Below are 17,483 nucleotides of genomic sequence, written 5' to 3' on the forward strand. Positions count from 1 at the left end.
TAAAAGATGAATAAAAAAACATACAAACCCCCCCAAAATACAATAAAAAATAAATAAAAATAAAAATAAAAGATGAAAAGAAAAATTTGTTATATTTTACCCAGATTCTCTAGGTGGTTTTTGTTTTATTTATTTATTTTTTCTAGGTGCTTTTTAGAAAATGGTTCTTTAGGGGGAAGTTAAGCATCTAACTCTTGATTTCAGCTAGGTCATGATCTCAGGGTCATGGAACTGAACCCTGTGTGAGGTTCCATGCTCCCCAGGAGTCTACTTGAGATTCTCTCTTGCTGTTCCTTTGCCCCTCCCCCTGCTCACACACGCAGACGTGAGTGTGCACTCTCTTTTAAATCGATCTTAAAAAAAAAAAAAAGATGGTTCGTCAAGATATATATCCTCAAGTGCACCATTCTATTCGATACGAAAATGTAGGTTTAAACATTTCTCTTTTCTTTCAAAGGTATATTGTCTTTATTCTTAACCATTCAAAGTGCTATCTCAAATTGTATCCTACGGAGCTCTAAGAGGTGAAAGATAGGTTGAAATGTGGACTAGACTAGCCTCTTGCTGTTATCAGTACCACAGAACCACACCAGGCTTCTCTACAAGCAGGACAGAACCTGCTGAACTGCCTTCAGACTTTTCTTCTTTCAAAGTTCAAAGGGAGAAATATGGGTTCCGGCATTGCAAGATGTCATTGGCAAGGAGGGGGAGTTGATTATGTACAGATTAGACCTTTGGATAACAGCAGAGCCTAATGTACAGTCTCATTCTATCCTACAGAGGTTCAGGAAAACCACACCAAAATTTCTTTTTTACAGTTGATTAGGTTCTTGGCAGAGAAGACCAAACATCAGAGGGTAAAAACAAAGGCTATGCCACAACTCTAAAGCAATTCTAACTTTTTTTTAAATGATTCTGATTTTTTATTTTTTGAAAGATTTTATTTATTTATTCATGAGACACACACACACAGAGAGGGGCAGAGACACAGGCAGAGGGAGAAGCAGGTTCCCCTTGAGGAGCCTGATGCGGGACTCGATTCCCAGATCCCAGGATCATGACCTGAGCCAAAGGCAGACACTCAACCACAGGGCTACCCACGTGCCCCTAAATAATTCTTTCTTTCTTTTCTTTTCTTTTTTCTCTTTCTTTCTTTCTTTCTTTCTTTTCTTTCTTTCTTCTTTCTTTCTTTCAAAAATTCTGATTTTTAAATGGATAAAAGAGAAAAGTCACAAGCAGTGAGCTGGGTTAAGGAACCTATCTAAAGTAGCCTTAAAGTACAAATAGTTCAAGCAAGACCTTATTAAAATTAAATATCCCTTTGTATATATATGTATAACGGTGTCTTTCTCCTGAGAGAGTCAAAGCACATGGGAACTCCTGGGGTCAAGAAAAGACAAATCCCAAAGGCAACATGCCTATCCTTAGATCACATGAAGCCCAAGTGATTTCATAGTCCAGAAGAATAGATGGCTGTCAAACCTGGCAAGGTGCAGGCTGGAGAAGTGCAGGGGGACAGTGCAGTCTGAAAACATGGTGCTACACTAAGTGCAGTTCTTTTTTTTTTTTTTTTTAAGATTTTACTTATTTATTTATTCATGAAAGACACACAGAGAGAGAGAGGCAAAGACATAGGCAAAGGGAGAAGGAGGCTCTATGCAGGGAGCCTGATGTGGGACTCGATCCCGAGACTCCAGGATCTTACCCTGAACCGAAGGCAGACAATCACTGAGCCATCCAGATGTCCCTAAGTGCAGTTCTTTCTCCAAGTCAGAAACAATATGAGAATTCATATATTCCTCCTCCTGTTAGGCAACAACTCACTAGTGCAGAATTCCCAAGACCAGACTAAAGTGGGTAAGGGGACATTGGCTCAAGGCAGTTGACAATTTCTACATGAAATCACACTACATTCCTTTCAAAGATGTCATCTCTTTGCAAAGCTGGGTTTTGGCAGTTGCTAAGATAAAAAACAAGTACTTCATGGAATAAGTGTGGAACAAGAAACAAGGGTAGTAGTGCTCAATATAATCCCAAAGTTTGAAAAACTGTATGGTAACCTAACAGGTGTATACATCTAATTGCTTAACAGTAATTAGTTACTTAAGTGTTTTATTTCTATTATATGTATTATTTTTTTCAAGTGGGTACTGTTATTAGGATATAAATATTTAATTTGTTTTTATTTTTATTTTATTTTATTTTATTTATTTATTTATTTTTAATGATAGTTGCACAGAGAGAGAGAGAGAGAGAGAGAGAGGCAGAGACACAGGCAGAGGGAGAAGCAGGCTCCATGCACGGGGAGCCTGACGTGGGACTCAATCCCAGGTCTCCAGGACCGCGCCCTGGGCCAAAGGCAGGCGCCAAACCGCTGCGCCACCCAGGGATCCCTAATTTGTTTTTAATGTATCTACCTAATCAGTGCAACTGTTAGGCATCTGTTTTGGCCTGGGACACTATGAAATATTACCAAGACACTAAAGGTGTTATGAACCAAGAAAGCTTAGAAGCTCTGTACTATATTCCTGTGTTGATAGTAAGTTCCCCAAAAGTAGAGATACCCAAACAAATGCTTAAAAATCACCTGTGAGGATACCAGAAGGCCTGCCTGAGAGGCTAGATCAGTTTACTTCCAAAGTCCTTTCCAACTGAGATTCTGCAAGCTGAAATACAGGTAATGTCCAAGAAAGATGGAAAGGAAAAGCAGGTATGTCTCAATGAACAATACAGAAATCTACAGCTACAATTTCAGAAAAAGACAAATTTATACAGCAAGAACTTGCCACTCGTATTCTTATGCTTTCTAATCTTTTTTTTTCCCCTAACAAAGGGAAAATCGGGGTCTTTACTCCACAATTTTCTATAGATAGGTCAAAAGGCCTTACCACCTTAGGTTTCATAGAGTTCTACATGGGGAGATACAGAGTTGATGTAGCCACTAATGCATATAATCAGGGACGTAAGCACTTTACAACCTTTGCCATTTGTGCTGAGGAATAGGTCCAAGCCTAAGAACACCCAAGAAGCTTCTTGATTACTCTCAAGTCTTATCATCTACCAAAGGCAAAATGCCAGGTTGAATCAAAGAATGTTAAGTAATGTGACTAGTAGATTTAAAGATAATGTGGGGGCACTTGGGTGGCTCAGTCACTTAAGCATCTGCCTTTGGCTCAGGTCATGATCCCAAGGTTCTGGGATTGAGCCTCACGTCGGGCTCTCTGCTCAGCAGGGAACCTGGTTCTCCCTCTCTGCCTGCCACTCCTGCTTGTGCTCTCTTCCTCTCTCTGTCAAATAAATAAAATTTTTAGAAATAAAGAAAGACAATGTGATTGTTCTGGACAGTCTGTGGAAGGAGAAAAAATTTTTTAACACCTGCAATTCACAAGATTCATCCTATTCCAGCTCCCAAGGAGCCATTAAACAAAAAATGAAAGGTGTCTCTGCACTATTCTAGTGTTCTTTCAGTATCTCTTCTTTAAAACATTCAGCATATTTGTATATATAAAATCTTAGGAGCTCCAGAATGGAACAGATGGTATCTGATTTAGTTATATGCTCCTGAATATGATCAACTGACCCACAGAACTCTAGTGGGCAGAGGAGTACCCCTACTTTGGTGGTTAGGTGGAATCAATCCCTACTTTCTACAATCCCTAGCTTCATCACTACTACAGAAATCTGGTGAGTAGGAAAAGAAGAATTATAGATATTAACTTATGGGGGGCTGTAGTCCTACCAAATGTACTAATTCAAGAATATTTCATCTTTAAGGCGAGGGAAGTGTTTTTTTCTTTCTTTTTTTTTAAGATTTAATTTATTTATTCATGAGAGACACAGAAAGAGAAAGGCAGAGACAGGCAGAGGGAGAAGCAGGCTCCATGCAGGGAGCCCGATGTGGGACTCGATCCCGGGTCTCCAGGATCACACCCTGGGCTGAAGGCGGCGCTAAACTGCTGAGCCACCGGGACTGCTCCAAGGGAAGTGGTTCTTGAACTTAATTTTTTAGATTTATATTTTTAAGTACAGAAACTCTTTCCTCAAAGAAAATTTTAGAATGACCTAAACAGGGCAGCCCAGGTGGATCAGTGGTTTGGCGCCGCCTTCAGCCCAGGATGTGACCCTGGAGACCCAGGATCGAGTCCCACGTCGGGCTCCTTGCATGGAGCCTGCTTCTCCCTCTGCCTATGTCTCTGCCTCTCTCTCTCTCTCTGTATCTCTCATGAATAAATAAATAAATAAATAAATAAATAAATAAATAAATAAATAAATAAATAAATCGAAAGAAAGAAAGAAAGACAGACAGACAGACCCAAATATATAATACAGTTAAAAACAGAGTTGCTGGGGCACCTGGGTGGCTCAGTGGTTGAGTGTCTGCCTTTGGTTCGGCTCAGGTTGTGACCCTGGGGTCCTGGGATCCTGTGTCAGGCTCCCCGCAAGAAGCCTGCTTCTTCCTCTGCCTATGTCTCTCATGAATAAATAAATAAAATCTTAAAAAAACAAAAAACAAAAAACTGAGTTGCTTTGGTTGAAGCAAGAGAGGGAACCCAGAGCCTTGCATCTTTGGCTTTCCCTTCTCCTAGGCACCTCCTAGGGATACCAAGAGGCAGTCTGAATACTGCTGGTCTAACACAGTATCTCTAGGGCTCTGCCCAACTCTAAAATGCAATGGTTCTAATGTATCTATTTCAAATTAAGTATAAAATTCCACTAAAATGTACCTAACAAGCCTCAAAGACCTCAATTTATAGTTGGTCATATATAGCAATGAATGTTTTGTTTCGCCAGAATGCTAGTCAGAACTCCAGAGCCTCCTACTCTTATTCTCAACCTTACCTCAATAAGCAGAAGGCATCAGCTCTTAATAAAAAACTAGAGATGGGAAAGGAAAACTGTAGACAACTGTCTAGTATACAGCTATTCTGTACTGACAGCACAACTATCCTTGCATACAATACAACTGAAGATATGCTGTCAGTGAAACCACACAAAACCTATATTAAGGAGGACAGAACTGTTGTAAAACACAAAGAATCATAGACTGAGTAGAAGAGGGACCACAGTATATCTGGGTTCATCCTACGTCTACCTCTAATTAGCCTGAACAATCCAATCTGTCTAAACATCAGTTCTTTTTATATAACAAAGATATCTAAGGTAAAAAAAAAAAAACAAAAAACAAAAAACAAAAAAAACAGAAAAAACAAAACAAAACAAAACAAGATATCTAAGGTCCTTTCCAGCTCTAAAATTCTATGATGCTAAACCGATACCATGTTTTTAAGTACATAAAGTATCATGAAGCTATTACTTTGGTGTATTTGTTCTAACCTGAAAGAGGCCATCTTCGGCAATCATTATATGTGGCTCAAAATCAGTATCTAACCAAAAATAAAACTTAACAAAAATCAGAAACTATTTTCTACTGATTTATTTCACAAGATTACATTTTACAGCAGAGAGAGAAGCTCAACCTTTTCAAGCATGAAAGCCTCTAACCAAAGGCAGGCATCATTAAAAACAACTCTCTTTAAAAAAGAAAATGCAGGGGCACCTGGCTGGCTCAGTTGGTAGAGCATGTAATTCTTGGTCTTGGGACTGGGTTGAATTTAAGCCCCACACCAGGTATAGAGATTACTTAAAAATATGGGGATCCCTGGGTAGCTCAGCAGTTTGGCATCTGCACTTGGCCCAGGGCATGATCCTGGAGTCCTGGGATTGAGTCCCACATCGGGCTCCCCACATGGAGCCTGCTTCTCCCTCTGTGTTTTTCTGCCTCTCTCTCTCTCTCTCATGAATAAATAAAATCTTAAAAAAAAAAAAATTAAATAAAATCTTAGGGGTGCCTAGGTGGCTTAGTTGATTAAGTGTCTGACTTCGGCTCAGGTCACAATCTCAGGGTCCTGGGATTGAGCCCTGAGTTGGGCTCCCTGCTCAACAGGGAGTTGGTTTGTTCCTCTCCCTCTGCTCCTCCCCCATCTTGTTCTCTGTCTCTCTCTCTCAAATAAATAAATAAAATATTTTTAAAAATAAAGAAGGGGTGCCTGGGTGGCTCAGTCAGTTGGGTGTCTGCCTTTGGCCCAGGTCATGATCCTGGAGTCCTGGGATCCAGCCCTGCATCAGGCTCCCTGCTTGGCAGAGAGTCTCCTTCTCCCTCTTTCTCTGCTCATGCTTTCTCTCTTGCTTGCTCACTCTTTCTCAAATAGCTAAATAAAATCAAAGAAAGAAAAGAAGAAAAGAAAAAAGAAAAGAAAAGAAAAGAAAAGGAAAAGAAAAAAAAAGAAAAGGAAAAGAAAAAAAAAGAAAAGAAAAAAGAAAAGAAAAGAAAAGAAAAGAAAAGAAAAGAAAAGAAAAGAAAAGAAAAGAAAAGAAAAGAAAAGAAAGAAAAGGCATGTGGGTGGCTCAGTCAGCTAAGTGTCTGCCTTCAACTCAGGCCTTGATCCTGAAGTCCTGGGATCCAGCCCTGCATTGGGCTCCTTGCTGAGCTGTGAATCTCCTTCTCCCTCTGATCCTCCCTTCTACTCCTACTCATGCTCTTGTTCTCATTCTCTCTCAAATGAATAAATTTAAAAATCTTTAAAAAATAAATAAATAAAAATAAACTCTTGGGACGCCTGAGTGGCTCAGTGGTTGAGCATATGCCTTTGGCCTCAGGTGTGATCCTGCTTCTCCCTCTGCCTATATCTCTCTCTGTCTCTCATGAATAAGTAAATAAAATCTTAAAAAAAAAAAAAAAAACTCTTAAAAAAATAAAAAAGGAGGGATGCCTGGGTGGCTCAGTTGATTAAGTGTCCAACTCTTGATCTCAGCTCAGGTCTTGATTTCAGGAGCCTGAGTCAGGCTCGGGGCTCAGCCAAGTCTGTTTTTCTCTCTCTCTCCCAACTCAGGGCCTTTTTGTCAGTCAAACCTAGAAGCCCTCTTTGTATCTATTCAGATAAGAATGTAGATGAGAATGCATGTCACACATGTTTTGCATGTGTGCGTGCTCTATTAAATAAATAAATACTTAAATAAAATCTTAAAAAAAGATAAACCCCTTAATGAATAAATGAAGAAAGGAAGGAAATGCAAATGGAAACAAAATTAATGTGACAGCTATTCTTTCCTGGCTTGTTTCATGAATGTTATTTTTCATACACCAGCCCAGTGCTAACAAGGTCTATGATAAATGTCAAGAGTCCCATCTGCCATGTAGCATAGCACCATGTTGGATGTTGACATCATCTGAACTTAAATGAAAACATGAGGCTAGAAACTTGTTTTCCTTATCCTCCAAACTCAAAACGGATGTGACTTATGTCCCATACATTTCATTTCTCATCAAAGTAGAGACACAATACTTTTAAGTCACAGCATGATCTCAAAAAAAAAAAAAAAAAAAAGGACTTTAAAAATACATTTTTCATTCAAACTTAGAAGAGTCAGCTAGCTAGAATATAAAAGAAAAATTTCTACTACTATCTAGAATATAAAAGAATCTACCACCTAGGGCAGCCCTGGTGGCGCAGCGGTTTAGCGCCGCCTGCAGCCCAGGGCATGATCCTGGAGACCCTGGATCGAGTCCCACATCGGGCTCTCTGTATGATGCCTGCTTCTCCCTCTGCCTGTGTCTCTGCCTCTCTCTCTCTGACTCTATGAATAAATAAATAAAAATCTTTAAAAAAAAAAAAAAGAATCTACTATCTACTTTGTATCTACTATCTAGAATATAAAAGAAAAATTTCAAATCCAGTAATATAAGAGCCTGGTTCAAATAAATTCTACTATCTACTTTGTTTCTACTATCTAGAATATAAAAGAAAAATTTCAAATCCAGTAATATAAGAGACTGGTTCAAATAAATTCTAGCTTATTCTGTAGGCTAACACTTCTACTTAGGCAGAAGGCAGCTCTTAATCCCTGGTGTATGAAAATGACCCAAAGAAAACAGCACTTAGAGATTTCAGTTTATAAGAATACACTTTTGCCCCTTCTCTGCTAGTTTGTGCTCACATAACTTCAGCCTGTCCTTTAAAAAGTTAGCTATTTGCTTACATTCAAATTCTATCAGTAGGTTCTAAAAGATGGGATAGCATGCCACTTTTGTACAAGCTTTACACTGAACCACTAGCTCTTCAATAACTCAAAGGGAGGGAGGGAGGAGGTAAGAGACAAAGCCATGAATGCAAAAGAGAGGAATAAAGAAATAAACACAATGCAATGGTTGGCCAGAGATGGGACTACCAAGGATAACTATTCACCAGAAAAAGGCAGGAATTTACTCCTCAGGAACTGGCTTCCTGTCTGTAAAATGCACTGAACAATAAAAAACAAGTAAACTTAAAAAAAAAAAAAAAAAAAAAGTAAACTTGCTACTCCTGGTAGTATACAGTTTTCAGTATGTATCTCTTCTTACCTGTACTATGCTTTACCGTTCCTCCTAAATTTTTACTTTACAAACACAATCAGTCAATGGTAAGAAACCCCATTTCCCCTAAAGTAAAATGGGAAAAGTCCATTTAAGTGGTTTGACAGAGCCCACCTTATTTTAGACAATTATAAACAGAAAGAATGAATCAGATTAGAATGTAGATGAGAAAAAAATATTTTAGGTTAATTCCTATTAATTCAGGTGGTGTTACTGAAGAAGTCAAAGTATGTTTAGTAGATCAATCAGAACATGGAGTTATACAATTTTAAGCTTACTTATTCCAAAATAGGTTTTCTACAAAAAAGAGAAAACCTAACATTAAATGCCAAAATGAGTACTTAATGGTTTGACATCTACAACATCACAATGCTGGTGCTTCTATTCAGCATTCCTAAAAAGCTCTAAGAGGTCTGAAAGGGAGACCCTGCAGCAGATCTCTTCTTTCTACATTTTGCACATTATGTACCTCCAAAGCCAAGGCTGTCTTGTCGTAGGCATTAGGGACTCGCTTCTGGATTACCCTGGCATAAATGGGCCCATTCTGGAGGTTAGGGAGCGGAGTGTTGACGCTGGGTTGGGCATAGGGCCCAGGCTCCGGCCCACCCAGTGGCTGTGGGTGGGAACCCTCCTGGTTACCTCCAATCAGAGCCGATACTGAGGCGGAGGCAGGTCTATACTTCTCGACGTAAGGGACTGGAATCATCCCCCTCTTGCCTTCGCTGTCCTCTGCATTCCACCACTGCTCTTCAGGCTTATCTCGGATTCTCAGGATGTCTCCTTTCTTAAAGGGAAGATCTTCTTCATCATTCCCATTAAAGTCAAAGAGGGCTCGCACATACTCTGCCTCCTCCTGCCTGAGAATCACTCCACTACCCTGCCTGGATCTGGAAACTGGTTCTATCAATGTTGTAGTGTCCAAATAATGTATTTTGTAGAATTCCAGTAAAGCAGGCAATGAATCAAACTCTTGATCTCCTATTCGGAGTCTGGAGGGGCTCACCCCTGGAAAAAAACAGAGCAGGCTATTATTTAAGATGTAGTACACAGGAGATGAAATGAAGTTTTTAAGCATTTCCCAAACACATTTGGTCAATAATCAGAAAAAAAAAAAAAGTCTAGAAAAGATAACCCCTGTCCTAAACAGAAATCATACTCTGTAGTTAAAACATACCCTAGAGAAAGATGCCCATCACCACCTGCAGTAGAGACAGAACAGAAGGCCATAACAGATCAGGCCAGTCAGGGCATGTTTCCATACTGGATCAAAGACAAAGCAACATGGAGACTTTTTATTGTGCTATTCATTTACAGAGTAGCATAAGCTTTAAGGTTTCCTTGCAATCTTCTTTTAACCTCAGGAAATGTAGCAAGCTCTACTTTTTCATAAGTCCCAGCAGCTTTTCCAAGAAGAGGTGGGGAAAACTTGCTATCTATCTACACCAGGCTCATACATTCCTTCTCTTCACATCTTCTAGACAATTCCTAAGAAGAAAAAAGTGTTTATTTTTAAGTGAGTTCTACATGCCCAGTGTGGGGCTTGAACTCACAATCCTGAGATCAAGTCGCATGCTTTATTGACTAAGCCAGCCAGGCATCCCAAGACTATCTTTTTAAATCTATGATTGCTGATCTCAAATTCATTTCTGACAGTTACCAAAACAAACAAACAATCTTAATTAGGCAAAAGAACCAAGGAGCCTAAAAAGAGAAATCAAGAAGTTAACTGCTTAACAATCAATTCCTACAGGTCTTCACTGAAATAAAACATGTAAACCATACTGTTCCCTTTGAAGCAAACAGATCATGAAAAAAGGTAAATAAGGATACTTGAAAAAAAAATAAGTGTTAAATTTCTCAAACTCCAGGGTTCCCTGGTTGGCTCAGTCGGCAGAGCATGCAACTTTAAAAAAAAAAAAAAAAAAAAAAAGATTTTATTTATTTGAGAGTCAGAGAGCACAAGCAGGGGGAGGGGCAGAGGGAGAGGGAGAGGGAGAAACAAGTTCCCCACTGAGCAGGAAGCCTGATGTGGGGCTCAATCCCAGGACCCTGGGATCATGACCTGAGTGGAAGGCAGACACTTAACCAACTGAGCCACTCAGGCATCCCAGAGCATGCAACTCTTGGTCTCTGGCATGTGAGTTCCAACCCCATGTTGGAGGTAGAAATTACTTAAAACAAAATCTTTTTTTTTTTTTTTTAAGATCCATTTATTTATTCATGAGAGACACACACACACAGAGAGAGAAGCAGAGACATAGGGAGAGACAGAAGCAGGCTCCATGCAGGAAGCCTGAGGTGGGACTCAATCCTGGGAGTCCAAGATCAGGCCTTGGGCTGAAGGCAGGCACTCAACTGCTGAGCCACCCAGGCGTCCCCTTAAAACAAAATCTTAAACTGGTTTTTGTGGAGCTCTTTTTTTTTTTTTTAAGATTTTATTTATTCATGAGAGACACTGAGAGAGAGGCAGACACAGGCAGAGGGAGAAGCAGGCTCCCCATGGGACTCAATCCCAGGACTCAGGGATCACGACCTGAGTCAAAGGCAGACACTCAACCACTGAGCCACCCAGAAGCCCCTTCCTTGTTTTGTTTTAAAGGTTTATTTGAGAGAGAAGGAGCACAAGCAAGGGGAAGGGTAGAGGGAAAAGGAGAAGCAGTCTCCTCACTAAGGAAGGACCCCAATGCAGGGCTCCATCCCAGGACCTTGGGATCATGATCTGAGACTAAGGCAGATGCTTAATGCTTGAGCCACCAAGGCACCCTGATTTTTTTTTAATCAGACTTAACCCCCAGGTTAAGCCTTAATCCACATTCAAAATTGAGATATTAAAAAAAAAAAATTGAGATAGAACCTCCCAAATTTTAATGTTTATGTATATATATGTATGTATATATACAAGGTCATAAGTATACATACACAAGTGTTTTACAGTTACTACAAAGCTTTATAACTTGCCTTTTTATTATGAAATTTATAAATTTCTCCTTTTTAAGAACAACTTTTCAAGATTTTATTTATTCATGAGAGACACAGAGGGAGTGAGGCAGAGACCCAGGCAGAGGGAGAAACAGGCTCCATGCAGGGAGCCTGACATGGGACTCAATCCCAGGACCCCAGGATCATGCCCTGGACTGAAGACACACGCTAAACCTCTGAGCCACCTGAGCTGCCCCAAGAACATAACTTTTTTTTTTTTTAAGAACATGACTTTTAATAGCTATAAAGTGTTCCCAACTTTTCACTAGTGAAAATGCTATTATGAGCATTTTTGTTAATAAGCTTTCCTTCTTTTTTTTAAAGATTATTTATTTGAGAGTGAGAGCACGAGAGGGAGGAGGGGCAGAGGGAAATGAGAAGCAGATTCCCTGCTGAGCAGGCAGCCCAACATGGGACTTGATCCTGAGACTCTGGAATCATGACCAAGCCCACCTCAGACGCTCAACAGACTGAGCCACCCAGGTGCCCCAGTGAAGACTTTTTTTCTTATTCCATTAGGATAAATTCCTTGAAATGCAACTGCTGGATCAAAGGGTAAGAACATTTTATTTTAAAGGATTTTATTTATTTATTCATGAGACAGAGAGAGAGAGGGGCAGAGACACAGGCAGAGGGAGAAGCAGGCTCCATGCAGGGAGCCCGATGTGGGATTTGATCCCGGGGCTCCAGGATCATGCCCTGCCCCAAAGGCAGGCACCAAACTGCTGAGCCACCCAGGGATCCCAAAGAGTAAGAACATTAAGGTTTATATTGCCAAATTGCTCTCCAAAAAGTCTGTACAATTTATACTCCCACCACTGGTTTATGAGTTCCCATTTCCCCCATATCCTTGCCAAACAATATTTTAAAAATCACTGACAATTTGGGGCACCTGTATGGCTCAGTCTGTTACACCGTCTACTTTTGGTTCAAATCATGATCCCAGGATCCTGGGATTGAGCCCTGGGTCAGGCTCCCTTCTCAGTGGGGATTCTGCTTCTCCCTCTCCTCTGCCCCTCCCCCTGCTCATGCCCTCTCTCTGTAATACACAAAATCTTAAAAATAAATAAAAATCATCGACAATTTAATGAGAAAAATCTTTTTTCTTTTTTTTTTTTTTGAGAAAAATCTTTTAAAATATCATCTTTGATTCTTTGTTTTTCTTTTTTTTTTAAATTTTTTTTTCTTTTAAGATTTTTATTTATTCATGAGAGACATACACACAGAGAGAGGCAGAGGGAGAAGCAGGCTCCATGCAGGGAAGTGGAACTCGATCCCAGGACTCTAGGATCACGCCCTGGGCCAAAGGCAGGCGCCAAACCGCTAAGCCACCCAGGGATCCCTCTTTGGTGTTTTTCAAGTTTACTATTTGTTCTTCTTTGGGGAAGGTTACTTATCCAAGTCCTCTGTTAAGGAAAAATGGTCAATTTATGCTTTTCACTCCAAGAACACTGGTCCACTCTCTAAAAGCCACAGTGGGGCACCTGGGTGGCTCAGGGGTTGAGCGTCTGCCTTTGGCTCAGGTCATGATCCTGGGGTCCTGAGAGCAAGTCCTGCATTGGGCTTCCCATGGGAAGCCTGCTTCTCTCTCATGAATAAATAGGTTAAGATTTTATTTATTTATTCATAGGCACAGAGAGAGAGGGGCAGAGACACAGACAGAGGGAGTAGCAGGCTCCATGCAGGGAGCCCGATATGGGACTCGATCCCAGGTCCCCAGGATCACACCCTAGGCTGCAGGCGGCGCCAAACCGCTGCGCCACCAGGGCTGCCCTAAATAGGTAAAAATCTTAAAAATAAAATAAAATCCACATTGATTTATAAGGGCACCTGGGTGGCTCACTCAGTTAAGCGCCTGACTTTTGGTTTTGGCTCTGGTCATGAACTCAGGGTTGTGGGATCAAGCCCCACATCAGGCTCTGTGTTCAGCAGAGTCAGCTTGAGATTCTCTCCCCCTGAACACCACTCTCTCTCAAATATATCAATCTTGGGCAGCCCAGGTGGCTCAGCAGTTTAGCGCCGCCTTCAGCCCAGGGCGTGATCCTGGAGACCCAGGATTGAGTCCCACAACGGGCTCCCTATATGGAGCCTGCTTCTCCCTCTACCTGTGTCTCTGCCTCTCTGTGTGTCTCTCATGAATGAATAAATAAAATCTCTTAAATAAATAAACAAATAAATAAATAAATATTTAAAAGCCATAGTGATTAATGTGGTGAATATTGTGGTAGCCCAGATGTACTCTAAAAGAAATGAGACCCAATTATTAGGTACAGGGTTAAAAATGACTTCTTCCAGAATGACCAGAAAAAGTACATTTAAAATTTAGTAGTGGGAAAAAAAAAATAAATTAAAAAAAATTTAGTAGTGGGGGGCATGCCTGGGTGGCTGCGGTTGAGTGTCTGCCTTCATGCTCAGGGCATGATGCCGGAGTCCATGGATCAAGTCCCGCATTAGGCTCTCTGCATGGAGCCTGTTTCTCCCTCTGTGTTTCTGCCTCTCATGAATAAATAAAATCTTAAAAAAAAAAAAAAAAAAAAGTAGTGGGGAGAAATGAAAAGATAAACTTTAGAAGTTAACCAGAAGTCCTCAATACAGAATGAGTACACCCTCTCTTTTTACATGAATGAATGAATGAATGAATGAATGACGGGACGCCAAGACACAATTGCACATTTCTTACATTGCAAAGGTCCATCTGTGGAATTCATGGCTGTAAGCTAAAAAAAAGTTAATATCCCACAATCAGTAATGCTGGCTGTCTCTCCAACTCAATATACTGAAATAGATGCCCAGACCCAGGACTACTTATCTACAGTGAACACAACCGCAACAGTTTCAAGTGCTGAACTAGAGAGAGAATTTTGGTTATGAATATACCAGAACATGGTGTTGCTATATTCTGGAGTTTCTCTTCACCCAAATGGATCACTGAAGGATTGTTCTTATTCAAGTCTGGTAAGCAATGAGATACATGATCATTCTGCCTATTACTGCTAGGCTAATTCAGTGATCCTTTAGGCCTGCTGAACTATGCTAAAGGACTGGGTCAGAGCGAGCTCCAAAGAGACCTACTTAAAGCACTGCCTGGTCAAGAAAGCCTCCAGTGCAAAGTGGTAGGGAGGACTCTTACACCAGCAGCGTACCCATGGTTTAGAAAATGATGCTAATGACCTGGAGAGGAAAGCTCCTTTGCTAGAGTTTACTCAACTACACGCCAAGGTGCAAAATGGTTTTTCACTAGTTGCCTTTTTGGGACAATGGTTGGCAGACAGTACTCAGTAAATGTTAGATATTATTGTTGATGAACAAAATTCTGAAGTGAGGGGGGCACCTGGGTGGTTCAGGGGTTGAGCGTCTGCCTTTGGCTCAGGTCATGATCCCGGGGTCCTGGGATCGAGTCCCTCATCAGGCTCCCTGCAGGGAGCCTGCCTTTCCCTCTGCCTGTCTCTACCTCTTTCTGTGTCTCTCTCATAAATAAACAAACAAAATCTTAAAAAAAAAAAAAATTCTGGCATGAGGGAAAAAGGTTAAATGAAAGCCTATTCCCAGCTTTAAGAAGCTCATAGCATATCTGGGGATATCAAAGCATACACAGTATCATTGGTAGGCAAGAAACAAAGCAGCAGGTCTTAGGAAGACATTATTTCCCTCCTGGCTTTGACTTTCCACTGGAGATGTATTCTTACAAAAAAACAGTAGCAATAACAAATTGTGTTTATACACCAAAATCACCACGAAAGAACAGCTCTGACCATCCCTGAACATTTCCAAGGTGCTCTTTTCACTCTAAAAAGGAAGGTAACCACTCCCTGTCACCAATTGTTATGGTTCCTCCATTACTCTACTAGTCCAAATAAAAACATGCTTTGTGTTTGTTTTTGGGGGGAGGGGAGAAAAGTTTAGAAGAACATATAAGACTACAAAGCCCAGGGGCCTTAGAAAGATCACTGTGAAATTATGAAAAGAAAAAATGGCAGCTCCTCTGTCACAGCTCCTCTGTCATAAACATAAAGGTAGAAGCTGGTTCATTTCTTGCTCAAATGCTGTACTGTAACAAACTGGACCCACAATTTCTTTTTTTTTTTTTTTTTGGCTTCGCTTGGCAATCCTAGCAGTCACAGAAATACGAGCAAAACACCAAGGAAAATCTTTAATATTCTTTTTTTAATTTATTTATTTTTTAAGATTTGTTTGTTTATTTATTTATGGGGGGGGGGGGCAGAGACAGAAGCAGGCTCCATGCCTGGAGCCCGACGTGGGACTCGATCCCAGGACTCCAGGACCGCACCCTGGGCCAAAGGCAGGCGCCAAACCGCTGAGCCACCCAGGGATCCCTCTTTTTTTTTTTTTTTTTTTTTAAAGATTTTATTTTTAAGTAATCTCTACACCCAATGCAGAACTTGAACTCACAACCCCAAGATCCAGAGTTGCACGCTCTACCCACTGAGTCAGCCAGGCCCTGCTCTAATATTATTTATAAATTTCTTCATATTCTTTTTTTTTAATTTTTTTTAATTTTTATTTATTTATGATAGTCACACACACACAGAGAGAGAGAGACAGAGGCAGAGACATAGGCAGAGGGAGAAGCAGGCTCCATGCACTGGGAGCCCGACGTGGGATTCGATCCCAGGTCTCCAGGATCGTGCCCTGGGCCAAAGGCAGGCGCCAAACCGCTGTGCCACCCAGGGATCCCTATTTCTTCATATTCTTTTAAGATTTATTTATTCATGAGAGATACATTAAGAGAGAGAGAGAGAGGCAGAGACACAGGCAGAGGAAGAAAATAGGCTCCATGAAGGGAGCCCGACGTGGGACTCCATCCCGGGTCTCCAGGATCACGCCCTGGGCTGAAGGCAGCACTAAACCGCTAAGCCACCGGGGTTGCCCAATTTCCTCATATTCTAATGATACTGTAATAATTCCACCAGAGGAATGCGTTTTTGTGAACTGCTGAAGCAGTCAGATATATGGCCCATCAACCTTCACTGATCCAAACTCCAGAAGGGAAGGGAAGAGAAAAGAACATAAATTTCAGATAAGTCCAAACCTCATCAGCTATGTGTCTCCTTTACCCTACTTCATCTCCTTCCAACCACAAACAGCCAAAGGCAGGAAATAAAAGGGCGGGAAAGGAAGGAGATACAGTCAGTCTAGAGAAAAGAACCAATAACCAGTTCTCATTGCTGGGACTTAGCAAACCTTTCTGACTTGTCCTACGTAAACCTGGCTAGTATTCTGAACATGCAGTTATGAACAAACACACTCAGAAATCAAAATCAATGCAAGCAGTTAGATATTCTTTTTGGTTTCTGTACATGCTCATTACTTCTAAGCATTTTAACCCACAGGTTACATCAATCTTTAACAACACCATTCCCTGAAGTTTTATGAAGAATACCTAAAAGCTCTGTGGGCTAAAACAGGCCAGGTCACTTCTGGTATGGGTACTACCACAGCAGCTCCATCATCAGCTTCTTATATCAAAGCATTTCCATTTCCCCCCTTCCTCTTTCCGTAACTCCCACTCCTTTCCTTCTCTTCTGCCTATGATATTTATAAAAACTGCTTAAACACACCCCACCACCTGTCCAATACAAAGGGCTAAAAATGCTGCTGACTTTCATCTGAGGTTTCCCAAGAGGTATCAAATATCTGGTCTCCTAAGCAAATAGAACTTTCTAAAAATGGTGGGTATCAACATGGTACTTTGCAGATTCAGAATGATTGGGTTTGATGAATTCTGGTTCTGCCATTTACTAGCTGTATGAGCTGTTACTTAACTTCTCATGGTGCCAAACACCAATGTAATAAAATTCCTAAAAGTTGCTGGAACATTACAGGTGCTTAATCAAAAGCAAATTCAGCTTAATATCCTGCCTAAACCTCTCAATTCCTTTAGAAATGTTTGATTAATGCCAAACCCAAAGTCCTCTGTACTGTTTCCCAGAGAAGATTTTACAGTATCTCAAGATGCTTCTTGGTCAAATGCCTGCCTCTCTTGGGAGGGTCATACTTTCACAAGAGCATAGTAAAGGCTGGGAAGTCCTGCAATAAATAAATCTACTTTCTTTTATCATGAAATCCTTTTTCT

General features: G+C 40.8%; 1 protein-coding gene across 5 annotated transcripts in view; it reads right to left on the reverse strand.

Annotated features, from left to right (window-relative positions):
* Nucleotides 1–17,483, reverse strand: part of CRK (CRK proto-oncogene, adaptor protein) — a 32,240-nt gene that overhangs the window by 10,003 nt on the left and 4,754 nt on the right. For 3 of the 5 annotated variants that reach the window (XM_035721427.2, XM_035721428.2, XM_025476185.3), the window contains exon 2: nucleotides 9,050–9,415. In XM_035721427.2, the coding sequence (XP_035577320.1) occupies nucleotides 9,050–9,415 (366 nt within the window). Of the gene's footprint in view, nucleotides 1–8,879; nucleotides 9,416–17,483 lie in introns of all 5 variants that reach the window. The other 2 variants (XM_035721426.2, XM_025476183.3) reach the window with 1 other exon arrangement.

The sequence above is a fragment of the Canis lupus genome, chromosome 9, assembly GCF_003254725.2.
Source record: "Canis lupus dingo isolate Sandy chromosome 9, ASM325472v2, whole genome shotgun sequence".
In the NCBI taxonomy this organism is placed as follows: domain Eukaryota; kingdom Metazoa; phylum Chordata; class Mammalia; order Carnivora; family Canidae; genus Canis; species Canis lupus.